The 16,070-nt window shown below is 48.3% G+C and overlaps 7 protein-coding genes across 7 annotated transcripts; 5 read left to right on the top strand and 2 right to left on the bottom strand.

The window, feature by feature from the left end:
* Positions 1-73: 73 nt before the first annotated feature.
* N7478_002602 (PaaI family thioesterase) lies at positions 74-508 on the top strand (the record flags this gene model as incomplete). Its single annotated transcript, XM_056918816.1, has 1 exon — positions 74-508. The coding sequence occupies one exon, from the start codon at positions 74-76 to the stop codon at positions 506-508; it is 435 nt and encodes a 144-aa protein (XP_056781974.1).
* A 529-nt stretch (positions 509-1,037) lies between these two features.
* On the top strand, positions 1,038-1,595 carry N7478_002601 (uncharacterized protein; the record flags this gene model as incomplete). Its single annotated transcript, XM_056918815.1, has 1 exon — positions 1,038-1,595. The coding sequence occupies one exon, from the start codon at positions 1,038-1,040 to the stop codon at positions 1,593-1,595; it is 558 nt and encodes a 185-aa protein (XP_056781973.1).
* Positions 1,596-1,658: 63 nt separating this feature from the next.
* On the top strand, positions 1,659-4,049 carry N7478_002600 (PX domain-containing protein; the record flags this gene model as incomplete). Its single annotated transcript, XM_056918814.1, has 1 exon — positions 1,659-4,049. One exon carries the CDS (start codon positions 1,659-1,661, stop codon positions 4,047-4,049), a length of 2,391 nt encoding a protein of 796 aa, XP_056781972.1.
* A 389-nt stretch (positions 4,050-4,438) lies between these two features.
* Positions 4,439-5,021, top strand: N7478_002599 (transcriptional coactivator p15/PC4 family protein; the record flags this gene model as incomplete). Its single annotated transcript, XM_056918813.1, has 2 exons — positions 4,439-4,675; positions 4,782-5,021. 2 exons carry the CDS (start codon positions 4,439-4,441, stop codon positions 5,019-5,021), a joined length of 477 nt encoding a protein of 158 aa, XP_056781971.1.
* A 461-nt stretch (positions 5,022-5,482) lies between these two features.
* N7478_002598 (uncharacterized protein) lies at positions 5,483-9,861 on the bottom strand (the record flags this gene model as incomplete). Its single annotated transcript, XM_056918812.1, has 5 exons — positions 5,483-6,157; positions 6,221-6,402; positions 6,460-6,945; positions 7,074-9,732; positions 9,820-9,861. 5 exons carry the CDS (start codon positions 9,859-9,861, stop codon positions 5,483-5,485), a joined length of 4,044 nt encoding a protein of 1,347 aa, XP_056781970.1.
* Positions 9,862-10,850: 989 nt separating this feature from the next.
* Positions 10,851-12,047, bottom strand: N7478_002597 (RNA-binding protein; the record flags this gene model as incomplete). Its single annotated transcript, XM_056918811.1, has 4 exons — positions 10,851-11,408; positions 11,460-11,559; positions 11,619-11,675; positions 11,965-12,047. The coding sequence occupies 4 exons, from the start codon at positions 12,045-12,047 to the stop codon at positions 10,851-10,853; spliced, it is 798 nt and encodes a 265-aa protein (XP_056781969.1).
* A 1,088-nt stretch (positions 12,048-13,135) lies between these two features.
* Positions 13,136-15,993, top strand: N7478_002596 (putative mitochondrial carrier protein; the record flags this gene model as incomplete). The annotated part of the gene is made up of 9 exons (XM_056918810.1): positions 13,136-13,225; positions 13,289-13,606; positions 13,673-13,948; positions 14,013-14,149; positions 14,212-14,417; positions 14,891-15,057; positions 15,153-15,285; positions 15,389-15,756; positions 15,916-15,993. The coding sequence occupies 9 exons, from the start codon at positions 13,136-13,138 to the stop codon at positions 15,991-15,993; spliced, it is 1,773 nt and encodes a 590-aa protein (XP_056781968.1).
* Positions 15,994-16,070: the final 77 nt, after the last annotated feature.

Below are 16,070 nucleotides of genomic sequence, written 5' to 3'. Positions count from 1 at the left end.
CATTCACAAATTTTTATCTTTTTCTTTCAGTTCTTCAGTTTTTCAATTTTTCAAACCCGCAATCAACGCAGCCATGAACACTGAGCTCCAGCAGGTCCTCAAAGTGTGGGAACGTACTCGTCCTAACAGTCCCATCTACGAATTTCTTCTAAATGAAGTTGAAATTTATGATGCTGAAAAGGGCATTGTTCGTGCCCGTCTCCACGTCGGTCCTCGCCAACTTAATTCCAAGGGTACCTTGCATGGGGCTTTCTCAGCCTGTGTGACTGACTGGGCAGGTGGAATGGCTATCGCATCGCATGGGTTGGATTCAACTGGGGTCAGCACAGATATTCATGTGAACTATCTCTCTACTGCCACCGACGGCGACTGGATAGAAATTGAAAGCCGTGCCAACAAGGTTGGGAAGTCGCTTGCCTTTACAACTGTGACGATTTCCAAAAAGACCGAGGCCGGTCTAATCCTTGTTGCCCAAGGTTCGCATACCAAGTATGTACGAACTCGATGAGAGACGCGTCTGGTTCTTGTTATTTTAGATTAGAAATTTAGAGAGTAGATACACGATCATCCCGCTATCTTTCTTATCATCCGGCATGACACACATTCACTTTGAATGACTGGATTCACTCGGATAGCGGAGAAAAACTTCCACTCTTTTTGCTTTAGATGTCAAGGGGGAGTTCCAATTGACCTCCCGAGACAATGATGAATGGATACACGAATAATACAAGACTTAATACTTGAATACTTCAATACTTCAAATATTCACATGAACACTCCAGGGCTATTAACTGTAATATGTATGTGGCCATTGATATATGCGGGGACCCCTTATCCTTTATCGGCCAAGGCTCCGCACCGACCATACATGCGTAGCTCGTAATCTCCTGGAATCATTCATTACACTCTCTTGGCATTTCTTCTCTCATTCAATACACTTTATACGTCCCCTCCCATCAGAGGGTAATGGAGGTAGGACCCAAATTTGATGCTACTTGAATCCATATCTTAACTAACATATCTCATTCAGAATCGCTATGGTTTCCTCCAGCGATGATGTGGCCGCATCCAAACCCGCCCCGGCGCCGTCGGACCTGACGCGCTCTCCTCAACTTCCACAACCCGACACGGCGTCCCCTGAATCTATATATCATACAAGCATTTTGAAAGAGTGTCTTGACTCGTCACTGGAATTTCTATCACACGCCAGCAACGAAAGGCTGCTCGGTGTACTATCCCTCCTTTTCATTGGCACCTATGTCATCTTAGGACGAGTTGGGCTTATATTGATTGGGGCCGCATTGGGCGTCATTCTTCATGCATCGTGGGAGGGTCCCACCTCGGCCAACAATGGCGACGATGGTTTACCAATATCCACACGGCGACCGAAGCTAGCCCTTGAGGTCTCCAAACGATTGTTAGACTGGTCTCTTCACCAGCCCTCCGCCACAGACAACGACGGCAACAACGGCAACCTGGTTGCTGCTCCAGAGGATCTGACCTTGTCCGACCTTGAATTTTCCTCTTTCCAGCCTCTGACTGCTGCTGCGTTGAGGTCGTTCACGGATGCTGTAATCAATGACTATGTGAAGTAAGGCGGCCAAATTCCCGACCCCCTGCCCCCCTCTTCATGAACGAAAGAGCAATGTGGCTAACCGATGAAAAGATATTGGTATGAGCCGATTCTACCAGAGGAAGCAGTCTTTCCAGAATCCTGTCGAAGAACATTAACCCATTTTGTGACAACCATTTCATCGCATCTGTCACGCAAACGAACGGAGGAAACATTCTTACAGTTCCTTACCAACTCATCTTCTATAATCATTGTCTTCTTGAACGAGCTTGCCGCAGCATTTGCTACTGCGGGGTCAGCATCAACGGAAACCTCATCGATCGTGGAGAGATATCTTGAGAATGCACCGGATAGCAGCCTTGCCAACGTGCTTTCCAAAGAACAGCAAAGGAAAAAGCTTAACATGATTGCTGATGATATCTTATCCAACTATCTTGATTCCAAAACATATCGCTGCTCTCCTGCCCGAGATTTTCTTCGGGAAGTTTTCGCGAGAGTTGTGCTAGAGTCCACCGTGATCAGCCTATCTCGTCCCGAATTCATAAACGAATGGATAATCTATCTTCTCCAAGATGGTGAATCCGAGATTATGCATGCAATCGACGCTGGCGTCGAGGGCGCACGAAACCAAGGCGTCAGTGCTGGCAAAGTCCCAAATGAGCCCAAGAATGTACCATCTGAATCTGCAACCGGTCAAACTCTGGCTCAACCCGCTGAACGCCGAACGGGGCAGGTAGATGAGGCAACAGAAAAAGCTCTTAGGGAAGCCAAGCGTCTCAGCGCCTTAATTGCCTCCCAGGATGTGGAAAACACAGTTCCCGAGTCGCAACCTCAGTGTCGCCAGAACACGGATACATCAAGTTCTGATCCCAATAATAAAGCGGAACTCCCATCAAAATGGATGCCAGAGGACCAGCGGGGTGATGTTGGAGTGGGCGCAATATCCCCAGAACCACAAAGGCCAATGGCACCTTCGCATCGAGAAGTTTCCGTGTCACCGGTTAGCCTCCATGGAGCCCAGGTCATGGTTGATGACGATGCAGCAGGAAGCGAAAAGGGCACCGTCAAATCGAAGCCAACTTGGGATTACCTACTACAAGTTGAACCAACTTCAACACGCTCAACGGGATGGATGGTATTCCGGAAATATACCGACTTCCAATCTGTGCATGAAATGCTAGAGACGGTGGCAAGATTAAATCGAATCCAAAGCTTCTCTGAGCAGTTTCCTACTCTGCCTGCTTGGAAGGGCAAAACCAGACATGAGCTTGCTCGTGAATTGGAGCGTTATCTACAAGAGGCAGTAAAGCATGAGTCCCTTGCAGAAACTAACCGTATGCGCCAGTTTCTTGAAAAAGAGCGCGGTTCCAACGAAGTTGATGTGACCACAAAATCTGGGTTTTCTTTCCCAAGCCAAAGCGCCTTCGAAAATGTGGGCAAAGGGGTATTGGGCGCATTAACGAATGCTCCGAAGGGGGTAGCTGGGGGTGGCAGAGCAGTTTTTGATGGCGTGACAGGGGTCTTTGGAGGTTCTGGCCATAGTCGAAAGCCGACCAATACTCTCGACCAACGGTCTGAAGACCAACAGATTGCCTCAAAGTCTGAATATGAAGTTCCGGCCTCTTTTGGTTCTGCGGGGAAGCCGAGTGCTCTAGAGAGTTATGATCACCTATCTGCTCTTCAAAATGGCGATGGGAGCGCGTCTCGATCAATAACTTCGCCAGCCGCCTCCGCAACGGAATCCTCCCGAGTCGAAACACATAAGTCTTCAGTAGGTGAGGCTGGAAATGGCCAAGACACAGGGTTCTCGGAGTCAACGCTTGTACAGTCCGAGAGTCGGCAATCCACGGAGTCTAGCATTGGGCCGGCGAGAATGCAAGATAAATGGTTTACTGGGCGAACATCCCCGCCACTTCCTAGCGATACGAGGCCTAGCAATGACTTTGATTCTACCCCACAGAGTATACGCCGGCAGCAGCAACCCATTACTGCAGACGAGACTCAAATTGCAGTTGAGTTGATCTTTGCGGTAATCAACGAGTTATACACACTATCTTCAGCATGGAATATCCGCCGCACGCTGCTGAATGCGGCCAAGTCGTACATTTTGCGCCCGGCGAGTCCAACACTTGAGACAATCCGAACTCTTCTACAAGAATCCATGATTGAAAGCCATACATCAGATGATGCGCTCAGTGAATACTTGAAGAAGCTCCGTGAAAATGCCCTGCCAACAGAAGCAGAGCTACTCGCCTGGCCCCCGCCAGCTACAGAGGAGGAAAAAGAGCAACTACGGATCAAAGCACGTCGACTATTTGTGCAGCGAGGAATCCCACAGGCACTTACCAGTGTCATGGGTGCTGCTGCTAGTCGGGAGGCCCTGGAGAAAATTTTCGACAGTCTCCAGGTCCAAAGCGTGGCCCAGGGATTCGTTTTCTCTGTTCTTTTACAAGGCTTGCGTGTACTGGCGCTGTGATAGTGCCAGAATTAATATAGATATCATATAGTGAAAGTTCTTGGCAGCATATTCTGCTCGGGTGTGTGGATAGGGTCGAGCACCGGATCTGCTGTTCCGATTCAACCAAACTCACTGTAATAAACGCAATACATGAAGAAATGATATAAGAGTCACTTTGGCATATAATACATTCAAGACGCAAAATAACCGTTTCTTTCAGAATTTACTCGTGTCTCTTACAGAAATGATATACCTTTAATGTTTTAAACCGCCAAATTCAATTTACCAAACAAGGAAAGATCTTATCTCCATGTGACTTGACGCGTTATCATGAGCATTAACGCGACTCGCGACGTCACACGCTCTGCCACCAGCTGCTCACCCTCCTTTACATCACTATTTCCATCATGGCCTCTCGGAAGCGGTCGTCGAATACGCAAGATGCTGAGACTGATGTTCAAGTTCAACCTAAGAAAGCCAAAGTCAATGCCGGTGAGAGCACCCCGAAAGTGGATGCGAATGGAGACAAGTACTGGGAAATATCCAAGATGCGCCGCGTAACTGTCTCTTCATTTCGTGGCAAGAATATGGTCAATCTTCGTGAATACTATGAGAAAGATGGGCAAGAGCTCCCAGGAAAAAAGGTATGTGTCCCCTGGAATACTTCATTTTCCTTCGAAGCTCGAGGGGAAACCAATTATTATTTTTTACATACTCGGTCACTCATATCATGGGGACTACTTTCATCAGGGAATTTCTATGCCAGTAGCTCAATTCGCTGCTTTTCTCAAAATACTCCCCGACATTGAGGAGGTTCTCAAGGAACAGGGCGAGTCGGTACCGAGACCTGTCTATTCCGCAGATGGACCTCAATCTGATGACGATGGTGACGATGATGTTGGTGCAACTCGCAGCAAATCCAACAAGGCTGCTAGTCCTTCTAAACAGAACATCGAGGCTACCAGTGAAGAGGACGAGAGCGAAGCATGATTTGCAACATCTGCTCAAATGAAAGTATTGTACAAGAGCTTTCCAATATTATGCCACAATCAGCGCAACTACTAATGGCATGAACCCATCTGCTTATTACCTGTTTCAGCCGAGAGTCTGATTTCCACAATCAATTATTGTAGAGAATTGCATATTTTATCATGCATGATTTTATTTTGAGAAAAACTTGGGGCCATGATCTGCTATACTGTAGGCTTGTTCAATAAGGGAAAGAGGGATCGGTTCATAGAACATCATTTCTTCAAAAACATTTTTAACATACGGAACAAGTAGGTCACCCACTTTCCTTGAGCTATATGAGGTCAACTGGAGGAGAATAACCGTCAACTGATCTAGTTGGGTTCCATTAATTTAGGCAGTCTGTGCGCTTCCCTCTTCCCTCTTCCCTCTTCCCTCTTCGTAGGACCCTTTCCATATCAAATGGGGGCCAGCGGCTCATTTCACATGCTTGCTTCTTGCGTTGCTTCTCGAGTGGCAATGGAGCCTCCGCGCCATGTATGTCGAGCATCTCGTTCACGAAGAAGTTGATGTTGGTCCCCAGCTCGACCCCATCCTCCGCCTCCGGGGGTTTTGATGATGATACGTTCCCCAGGCTGCATTTGAACGGAATTCTTCCCGCCCAGGTTTAAAATGCGTTCTTCCCAATTGGCGTTCGACCCATGTACACGACGCACCCAAAGATTCTGGCCGCATTTGGCATCTTCGCCCCCCTCCAATCCATAGGGATGATAGACTCTGCGTTCAGAAAGTATAGACACCTGTACTGGAATTCGAAACTCAATATCTCGAATAACTCCATCTCCTCCACGGTGTTGCCCGGCACCACCCGAGTTCGTACGTAGGCTAAACTCCCTCAGTATGACAGGGTATCGCCGCTCGAAAACTTCAGCATCAGTGATACGCGTGTTGGTCATGTGAGTATGCACTCCCGATGTGCCCTCCCAGGTCGGCCCTGCACCACTTCCGCCAGCGATGGTTTCATAGTAGCCAAATCCTTTCTTTTCCACTTTACCGGCTCTATTACCACCCATCCCAAATGTCAAGTTATTAGTGTCCCCCTGGGATGCGGCGCACACTTGGAAGCATTTCAGGATCACATCGGTAACTCGTTGACTCTTGATAAATCAACTCAGCGATCTGTCAAGCAGCATTATAGTGAATATAGAGGGAGATCATACCGTAAGAACATTGCCTCCTACAACTGCAGCAGATCCCGATGGAGACAGCAGGCTTTGTGGAGGTATACGGACGTCAATTGGCTTTAGACAACCCTGGTTTAAGGGGATATCAGCAGAAATGAGACACCGGAGGCAATATATGATTGCCGAAAATGTAACGGCTTCTGGGGCATTGATATTGGCTGGTTCAGTTAGAGAGAGAAAATTTCATTAGCAATAAAATCGGAGGTATAACACACCATAAACTTCGGGCCCTGTTCCATTGAAGTCAAAAATTGCCTCGCCGTTCTCTCGGTCAATCGAAATCTCTAATTGAATGGGGGTTCCATCATCCATATAATCAATAGCTTTCAGGTTCTTCCCAGTAAATTTGTCGCTGACTTCTTTGAGCAAACTGCGTACACTAAGCTCGGCATTTTCTTGAATTTGGCGCATATAAAACGAGACCACATCTTCTCCATATTCTTCAATGAGAGTCTTGATCAGACCAATTCCCTTTTTGTTGGATGCGATCTGGGCCTTGAGATCGTTGAGATTGTCTGCTAGGCACCGAGTTCCACTGCAGTCAGGATACCGTGCTGGTTCGTGGTACAGCAGCTCCGTGATGCACTCGTCGTTAAACACGCCCTCGGATACTAGCTTCTCACTCTTTATTGCTGCCCCTTCTTGATAGAGCTCTTTGGAGTGAGGTGGCATCGACCCAGGTAGAATTCCACCTATATCGGCTAGATGAGAACTGGTTAGTTATATTCTCAGAAGATAACACTCCTTGACGCTTTTCTGCCCCTCCGAATCAAAGAGGCCATAGGTTCACAATCACCTCAATATGCTGCCAATAAATGCTGTGTCTTACCATGATGGGCCCTAGAGGCAACGTAAAAGAGGATTTTGCCGTCGCTAAAAGCGGGCTGAATGACCGTGATATCCGGAAGATGAGTGCCACCAAACTCTGGATGGTTTGATACAATTACATCCCCCGGCTTTAGTTTACCCTGCCATATTTGAGCTTGAATGCGAACACAGGTTGACATGCTTCCTAAATGCACAGGAAGATGCGGTGCATTCGCAACTAGACCACCTTCTGCATCAAACAACGCGCAAGAGTAGTCAAGCCGCTCCTTGACATTAGTACTGACACTCGTTTTTTGTAAAGCTCGCCCCATCTGCTCCGCAATAGCCATAAACCGATGAGAGAAAACACTTAGCAAGATAGGATCCACGGTATCGGTACTGATTTCAGGAGGGTCGACATTGGGATCTGATTTGCCGATGTTGATGACAACATGGGTCTTGGTAAGAAGCGCTGAGCTTCCAGGGGTCAGAACAATGGTCTGTGTATCGTCGACAATAATCCCCGGCCCGTTGATTTGGTCATTGATCTGTAAATCGTCCAGTCTATAAATAGGAGTCTCTAGCCGTCCACCTTCAAAATAAACAAGTGACTTTCGATACTCCTGGTGTTTCACGTTGCGAGGCTTGGCTTCTGATAGCTGCTGATCCACAGTCTTCTCAGACATCTTGAACCTCTTCCCAATACCCCTAATGCGTACATCGTCTACAATGATATCTCTATCTGGCAAGGTAAACCCGAATTCTTGTTCATGTTGTTGGACAAAGGCCTTCCCAAAGGCCCATTCATCTCTTTCAAAAAGCAGATCAGACTCCTCTTTGCTGGGTTTCAGGATCATCAGAGCCGATTCTGTGCCATGGTATCGCATATTGAGATATTCTTCAAACACAATCGAGTATTCATCAAAGCCTTGCCCTCGCAGCCTTTGAGTTGACTTCGCCTTTAACTGTGCCATCTTCTCTGCAAGTTCTTGCCGGAGTATTGGATCATCGCTCCACGTTTGGGACTCCGGCTCTTGGTTTTCCTCAACGACATCTGCCAGAGCCATCCCGTAGGCAGAAAGAACAGAGGAGTAGCGATGTATCAGGATCTGTCTGATCCCAAGACTCTCTCCAATTGCAACGGCGTGTTGACCACCGGCACCCCCAAAGGTGGCCAGTCTATGCTTAGAAGTATCATGGCCTTTAGCTTCTGTCAAAGATCGGATAGGCCGAGTCATCGTTTCGTTGGCAACCTTAATGAATCCAAACGCGACCTCTTCTGCGGTCATTCTTCTGTTCTGTCCAGTATTTGCCGCGTCTTCATTGACTTTTTGTGTAAGCTGCTCGAACAGACTTTGAGTTTTTCGTTCATCTAATCCCTCGTTTTCATTTGGACCAAAAATCTTAGGGAAAAATTCGGGGACCAGTCTACCGAGAAATAGATTGGCATCCGTCACCGTTAAGGGGCCATTCTTGCGATAGCATGCTGGACCAGGATGTGCCCCTGCAGATTCCGGACCTACAACGAAGAGGCCATTGCGATAAAATAGCTGAGAACCACCACCAGCTGCCACTGTATTAATATCAAGCTGAGGTGACTGGATGGTCACTCCAGCTGTAGTTGTTTCAAACACATGTTCATATCGACCCGCTCCGTATCGGCTGACATCTGTACTGGTTCCTCCCATATCGAACCCAATAACAGGGATTTTGGTGACAGGATCGTAGGATGTCAACGCATAACCCACAACTCCACCTGCAGGACCCGATAGAATCGCTCGCAATCCAGAGAACCGGTCTACATCGACCAATCCGCCATCGGATTGCATGAATTCGCAACGGGCACCTCGGTCGTCACTCTGCCCCTTGACACTTTCATTCCCAATACTCCCTTTGAATCCAGCCTGAAACCCTGAAATATAATTCCTGATCGTAGGGGTCAAATACGCATCTGCGCAAGCTGAAGTCGCCCGTGGAACTAACTTTATCATGGGCATAAGCTGATGACTTAGGCTGACATGATGAAAGCCAATTGCAGTGGCGAGACGTCCTACTAGAGCCTCGTGAGCGGGGTATGTATAGCCATGCATGAGACATACAGCAATGCTACGAAAACCTCTATCAAACAAGCCCTGTAGTTGTGATTTTACCGCAGCCTCGGATGGTCGTTTCAGAATCCTAACTGCCTCAGAAGATAAGCCGCGAGCAACCTCAGCATCATGCGCAGTGATATCAAGCGGTGGTGTAGCCGTGATATTACGCAATGGATCTTCTGCATAGTCTTCAAGAGTGACACGCTCGTCAACTTCCACGACCTCTTCGTAGAGTACTTCAGGACGTTGTATAGAAAGATCAAAAATGCGGGGACGAGATTGATTCCCAATCTGAAGGCAATCTCGGAACCCTTTAGTGACGATCAAGGCGATTCTTTCTCCTTTACGCTCAAGTAAAGCATTCGTGGCGACGGTTGTACCCATTCGAATACTCTGTATCAACGAAGTGTCGATAGGCTCCAGCCGGGGTATGTCATGGCCCGAAAACTTGGAGAGGATCCGCCGGATACCTTCCAGAGGTGCATCTTGATAGTTGCTAGGATCTTCAGACAGAAGTTTGATTACAATATCATCCTCCAGACGACCAGTTCCCGGGTTTCCTACACAATCGGTGAAGGTGCCGCCTCTCTATGCGGGGGTCAGTTTCACAGATCATACAAAGAAACAACTCGGGTAGGGAAAACAGGAGACCGTGTAATAATTATATAGACATACATCGATAGCGATACTGATACCTTTTCGCGTTGAAGGTTCCATGATGCAAGTCATGGGTGGTGTTTGCATGTATCAACTGAATGAAGTCGGTCCCCGCATTTTTGGGAGGGGGGTTTTACGTCATGGCACGATTGCATTTCAATGACTGCATTTGACCGTGCTATTTAGAGTGGAGATATATCAAGACAAGATGACACTGAAATGGTGGTAAATAAACATGTAGCATGGATTATACCGTCGTTGTCTCAGCTCGCTAGCAACTAGAATAGCCCAAATTCATAGAGCTTGGTGAAAGAAAGCGCAAGCGCTAGAGCTACAGCCCTACCGGAAGGAAAATCATGCGAGAAATCTATTCTTGCCAATGTGACTACAAGAAATGCTGTGCTGTGTGGGTCAATGACAAATACCCAAGCAATCTTTGGGCTTTTTGGCGGGGGGTGGGGGAAAGCTTGCAAATATACGACTCTACAGGGGCGATTTGATTCGAAAGCACTGCCCGGGGGTTCCGACCGATCGAACATGGCGGGGTGTGGAAGATGAAAGCCACTTTGGAATTAAATTTGCGAAACGGTAAAGGCGGGCGGCATTTATCGAGGAAAACGCTAGGACGAGGGAGAGAGGGGGTAGAGAGATGGGCGAGGACTCAATATGGGATCGCTCCGATGTTCGTTTCGATGGACTCCGAGCTGCAGACCAGGATAAATACCAACAACCATATGAAAGATAAAAAATTCAAACAAGGGGACGAAGCCGTCATGGATACCCTCCACCATGTAAGAAACAGGGGCGAAAAGAAAAAGATAACACCCGCAAAACTGAACTTTGAAGAATAAATCAGAAAAGAATGGGGAGATACCTCGGCTAGTGCAATATTGGGGGCAGAGCCGAGGAACGTTCATAGACAGGCCAACCTTCGAAGGTCCCATCCATTAATCAGTCACCTATTCTCGCGCGAAATATAATGGATACGGCAGGTTACCCGATGATGGAGAAGATGGATAGGGTTCGGTGTAGCATGGCACTGAGTCGATCTACTCAGCAGTATCAAGCTCATCATGAGCAGCAGGCACGGGATCCAGGGGTACTGTTCCAGATAAGTTGCTGTCTTCGAAATCCTCCACATTGGATGACAGATACACACCTTTCCTGTCTTCACCATTCGGGACATTCTCCCGATCTTCTTCACGGGGTTCGCGGTCTTCATCGCGGCGCTCCCGGTCATCTTTGGCATCGCGATCCCGGTCATCAGGGCTACGAGAGCGGTCGCGCGAGCGCTCCCGGTCTCGGCGATCACCGTCGCGTTCCCGGCGATCGTAGTCGCGGTCTCGGCGTTCGTAGTCCCGGTCGTGACGGTCGTGGTCTCGCTCATAGCGGTCATCGCGTCTGGGAGAGTAATCGCCGCGGCTGCGACGAGGCGAAGGGGATCGACCCCGACGAGGAGGTGTACGCTCGCGGCGACGATCGCGGCCAGAGTCGCGACCAGAATCACGACCAGAATCACGGCCAGAATCACGGCCAGGCTCGCGGCCAGAATCGAATCTCCAAGATGCGGAGGGCGGGGTACGCGCCCACTGGTGGAAAATATGAGCCTAGGAACCACGATCCTGAAAGACAAATGAAGGGATTGGAGGGGGCATTACCTCGATCTTTAGCAGGTCATCCCGGCCAATGCGTTTGTTGTGCATTTCATGGTAGGCATCATCGGCATCGCGACGACTTTCGTATTCGACAAAGGCAAATCTTGGAGGGGCTCTAGAGTCAGAGATGTAGATGGTACATCAGCGTGGAAAGAAACTCACAGGCGACTTGAAGGGGTTCGTGGCGCGGGAATATCACAGCGAACCAGGCGGCCATAGCTAATGATGTTGGTAAGCGAATGTTTTGTTTTGAGAACTCAGATACGAGAATGGTCATATCAGAGGCATGACGATTGAAGGGGCGTTCTTGCTCATTTGTTGGGGTAAAGACTAGAAACCGATTGCTGGCGGAGCGGCTTTAAGGAGGAAGCACATCGCTGGCTATGAAAACAGGAGGAAAGAACCAGAACCATGATTTGCAAAGGATCATCGTCGTAACCGGTTGGGCAGGGGGGAAGGGGATATCGAAAACCGTGCATAGATGGCGGCGGGTGTGAGCGTCACATACCGTTCGAATTCGTAGGCGAGATCGCGGGCTCGAGTGCCATGGCCGAAGCCAGTGACATAAAGGGTGGTTCCTGATCGTGACATGACAACAATATGACAAGGAGCTGATGATGTAGGAAGAAAGGAAACCCAAAGGTTAGCAGGGAAGGGAGAAGGAGAAGAATTGGTAGAAAGGGGGGACGAGAAAGACCAAGAACGCAGGAATCGCTCTTTTTCAATGATGCAAACGAACCCAGTGGTTGTTCATAGAAGAAACCTGCTTCTATGTGCCTATATTATCAGTTCAAAAGAATAGTTATCCTAATAAATTGGTCCATGGACTTTATAGAATATTCATTTGAATTAAAAACTACACACTCCACCCCCCTCTCCCCCCCATTTACCCTCATTTTCTATATATATAGCCTATTAATAGCTAGTAATACCTAGGGGGTGGCACCTTCGGGAGGTACCGTAGACGTCGGCAATCGGGATGATGTTTTGCATTTCACCTTCTTCCAACCTCCCCCATCGAAGCTTGACCCTCGCCATTTCCTCGGAAAAACACACTACCTGAGAGTCTATTACGATCTTTCAATTAATCTCGGAGATTTGAAGGAAACTGATCGAATTCACCTTTCCCCTTTCGCCATCAATTATCGCCATCGACAAGGCCACTTCATCCTCAGCCTAGGATCTCAAACCTCCATTGCCTTGCTCCTTGACGCCCTTTACCGTTCTTTTCACATCTTTCCTTTCTACAACCACCAGTGAATATCACCAAAGCAATAGAAAAAGGAGAGGGAGAGAGACAGAGGAGGAGAAAGAGAGAGAAAGAGAGAGAGATAGAGAGAAAGGGACCGTGTGCGCAGGAATTAAATCAAGGATAAGATATAACCGTTGGGTCTGCGCAAGAATGAACCTGTAAAGCATCAGCAAGTGAGAATTTCGCAAAAACTTCATGGCCAGCCAGCCGCTACCACACGCTCTTGATTCCCCGTGGCTCCTTACTGGCGACGCGCTATCAACGTCATATTTGACCGTCACCCATCCGAGTATACTCCCTATATAACACCAGGTTCAAGACTCCAACAGGTCAAGTTTACAACAAAATTGCTGGGTCATATATAGTGCCTTGATCTTTTTTTTCACTCTTGTGTGAGTCGACAGCCGCCGAGGCGCATATTGCCAAAATGAGCCTTAATGACCAAGACGGGGCTCAAAAAGACGGGCAAGATGAAAATGCATTGCGAGAGATGCCCTTAAATCCAACGCCAACCAAGGTGAGTTCCAAATCAAGCTCCGATGTCAAGTTCCAACACACTAAATTTGTCATTGCCCACTAGGAACCAATTCCCAACCCATCGCCTATGCTGACTCAAACGAAAAGAACCCTCGCCGAGCCAGTTATTGCTGCATTTATGGCTGGTGGAGTGGCGGGCGCGGTCTCTCGGACCATTGTATCGCCCCTCGAACGTTTAAAGATCCTGCTTCAGATTCAAAGTGTGGGGCGAGAAGAATATAAACTCTCCATTTGGAAGGGGTTGGTGAAAATGGGCCGAGAGGAGGGTTGGCGGGGATTTATGCGAGGTAATGGGACCAATTGTATCCGCATTATTCCATACTCTGCTGTTCAATTTGGCAGTTATAATTTTTATAAGAAAGTGAGTACCTGCATAGCAAGTCGGGGAACCCCAATTACTCAAATGTTTGGTACTGATCAACAATAGTTTGTTGAATCCCCCGAGGGGGAGATGACACCGGCTCGTCGTCTTATGTGCGGCGCGGCGGCCGGTATTACATCTGTTACATTTACATATCCCTTAGACATTGTACGCACACGACTTTCTATCCAATCCGCTTCATTCGCCGATCTTGGAAGCAGGGACTCCGCACAGAAATTACCCGGCATGTTTGGCACAATGGTGTCTATATACAAACAGGAAGGGGGCTTCGTTGCCCTTTATCGTGGGATCGTGCCTACAGTCGCTGGAGTCGCGCCTTATGTGAGTTCTGCGTTTTGCATGCGATGTGTGTCCTATCAGCACAATTACTAACACATCCACCTAGGTTGGATTGAATTTCATGACATATGAATCAGTGCGAACCTATTTGACGCCAGATGGAGAAAAAAATCCAAGTTCGTGGCGAAAGCTGCTAGCAGGTGCAATCTCTGGGGCAGTAGCCCAAACATGCACATACCCCTTGTCAGTCTACTTTACCTTGACCACTCCCGTTTTATAGAAAAGGAAATGCTGATTGAAAATAGTGACGTGTTACGTCGACGCTTTCAAATCAACACCATGACCGGAATGGGATACCAATATAAATCGATCTGGGATGCTGTACGAGTCATCGTGGCCGAGGAAGGTGCACGAGGGCTGTTCAAAGGAATTGGACCCAACTTATTAAAGGTTGCACCCAGCATGGCCAGCAGCTGGCTCAGTTTCGAGTTGACACGGGATTTCCTGGTCGGTATGGATGATAGAGATTAGTAGCGGCACATCTAGATTCTTCTCGTGGTTCCTCCTCTTTTTCCTTTCCCTGTTATTTGTTACTTTGATATAACCGTCCTCCTTTGTCTTCTTTTGCAGGGTGATAGATGGTCACGTGTGGTTCTCGAGAGGATCTCTTGTATATAAGCCCCCCCCCACCCCGGTTCCCTTTTCTTCTTTGTACTTTTCCCCCTCCATCTCTAGATCCTAGTAATTCAGGCATTACGAAATTTCACCAAGATAAAATAACTAAAATGAAAAATGAAATGAACATAAAAGCATACATATGATTCAGTTGCTATTAGTGATTATGAAAGCCCGTGTTTCTAGGCTTTTAGATCTTGTCCACCCACTCCGTGCAGAGGCGGATCTGGCTACAGAGCCCCATCAGGTGTGGAGCACCGCAATCAGGTGATCGATCAATTCTAACTGGATTACCTAATCTTGGGTTAGCATGGATCCCACGTGACTCGTTCAGTTACCCAATGTGGTCTAGCGTAGGGCTCAACCCACACACACCGGTGCAGCCGAAAGTCCAAGACCAAAAACCTCTTGCATTTTCCAAACGGGTGCGACAGCAAGCTAACTTCCAGGTGTTCAATTCATACCAGCAGCCATGGGTATGTAGATTGATTGCAGGGCCCTTTTTGATCTGTACTCGCCAATTTTCCGGCGCTTCATTTCAACCCTGTGCTTTATCTGAAATTATTCTCAGAGTACTGACGAGACTTGCAAATTTCTAGGTATCGACTTGGACCGGCACCATGTGCGCAACAGCCACCGCAAGGCTCCCAAGAGTGAGAACGTCTATTTGCAGGTTCTCGTGAAGCTCTACCGCTTCCTCGCTCGTATGAACCCCCGTCGAAACATCGTTTTTTTCGTTTGCAACTCCGCATTTGTGAAGGCAATTCGTGTTAGATCCAGGAAAACTGATTCGGGGATTTCCGATAGGCCGTACCGAGTCCAACTTCAACAAGACTGTCCTCCGTCGTCTTTTCATGTCGCGCATCAACCGCCCCCCTGTCTCCATCTCGCGCATCGTTTCGAACGTCAACGAGACCCAGAAGGGCAAGACCGTCGTCGTGATCGGTACCGTCACCGATGACAACCGCCTCCTGACTGTCCCCAAGCTCTCGGTCGCTGCTCTGCGTTTCACCGCTACTGCCCGTGCCCGCATTGAGAAGGCCGGTGGTGAGACCCTGACCCTGGATCAGCTTGCTCTTCGCGCTCCTACCGGTGCCAACACTCTGCTTCTGCGTGGTCCTAAGAACTCCCGCGAGGCTGTGAAGCACTTCGGCTTCGGTCCCCACTCCCACAAGGTGCGTCATGAATATTCGACATCGTTTTCCCTCGGATGAAGTTTTTACCCGGAGAGAAGCGGGAAAGGAAGAGAAACCAGAAAGAAAAAAGTGCACGAAGACGGAGTAAAAACAGATTACAAGAAGATACAGAATACTAACAATGCCTTTATTCTATAGAAGCCCTACGTCGCCAGCAAGGGCCGAAAGTTCGAGCGCGCTCGTGGTCGCAGACGCTCCAAGGGTTTCAAGGTCTAAGGAGGCCTTGTGAAAGTGGTGATGTAGACCTCGGTTGGAGAGTTCGTTTGTCTTACGGTGAATCTCCACTCGTGGTG

Source organism: Penicillium angulare (assembly GCF_028827245.1).
Source record: "Penicillium angulare strain IBT 27051 chromosome Unknown utg000003l_segment0_segment0, whole genome shotgun sequence".
Taxonomy (NCBI): Eukaryota; Fungi; Ascomycota; class Eurotiomycetes; order Eurotiales; family Aspergillaceae; genus Penicillium; species Penicillium angulare.
Note: the sequence above shows the minus strand (reverse complement) of the source record. Positions and strands in the feature narration are given on the sequence as shown.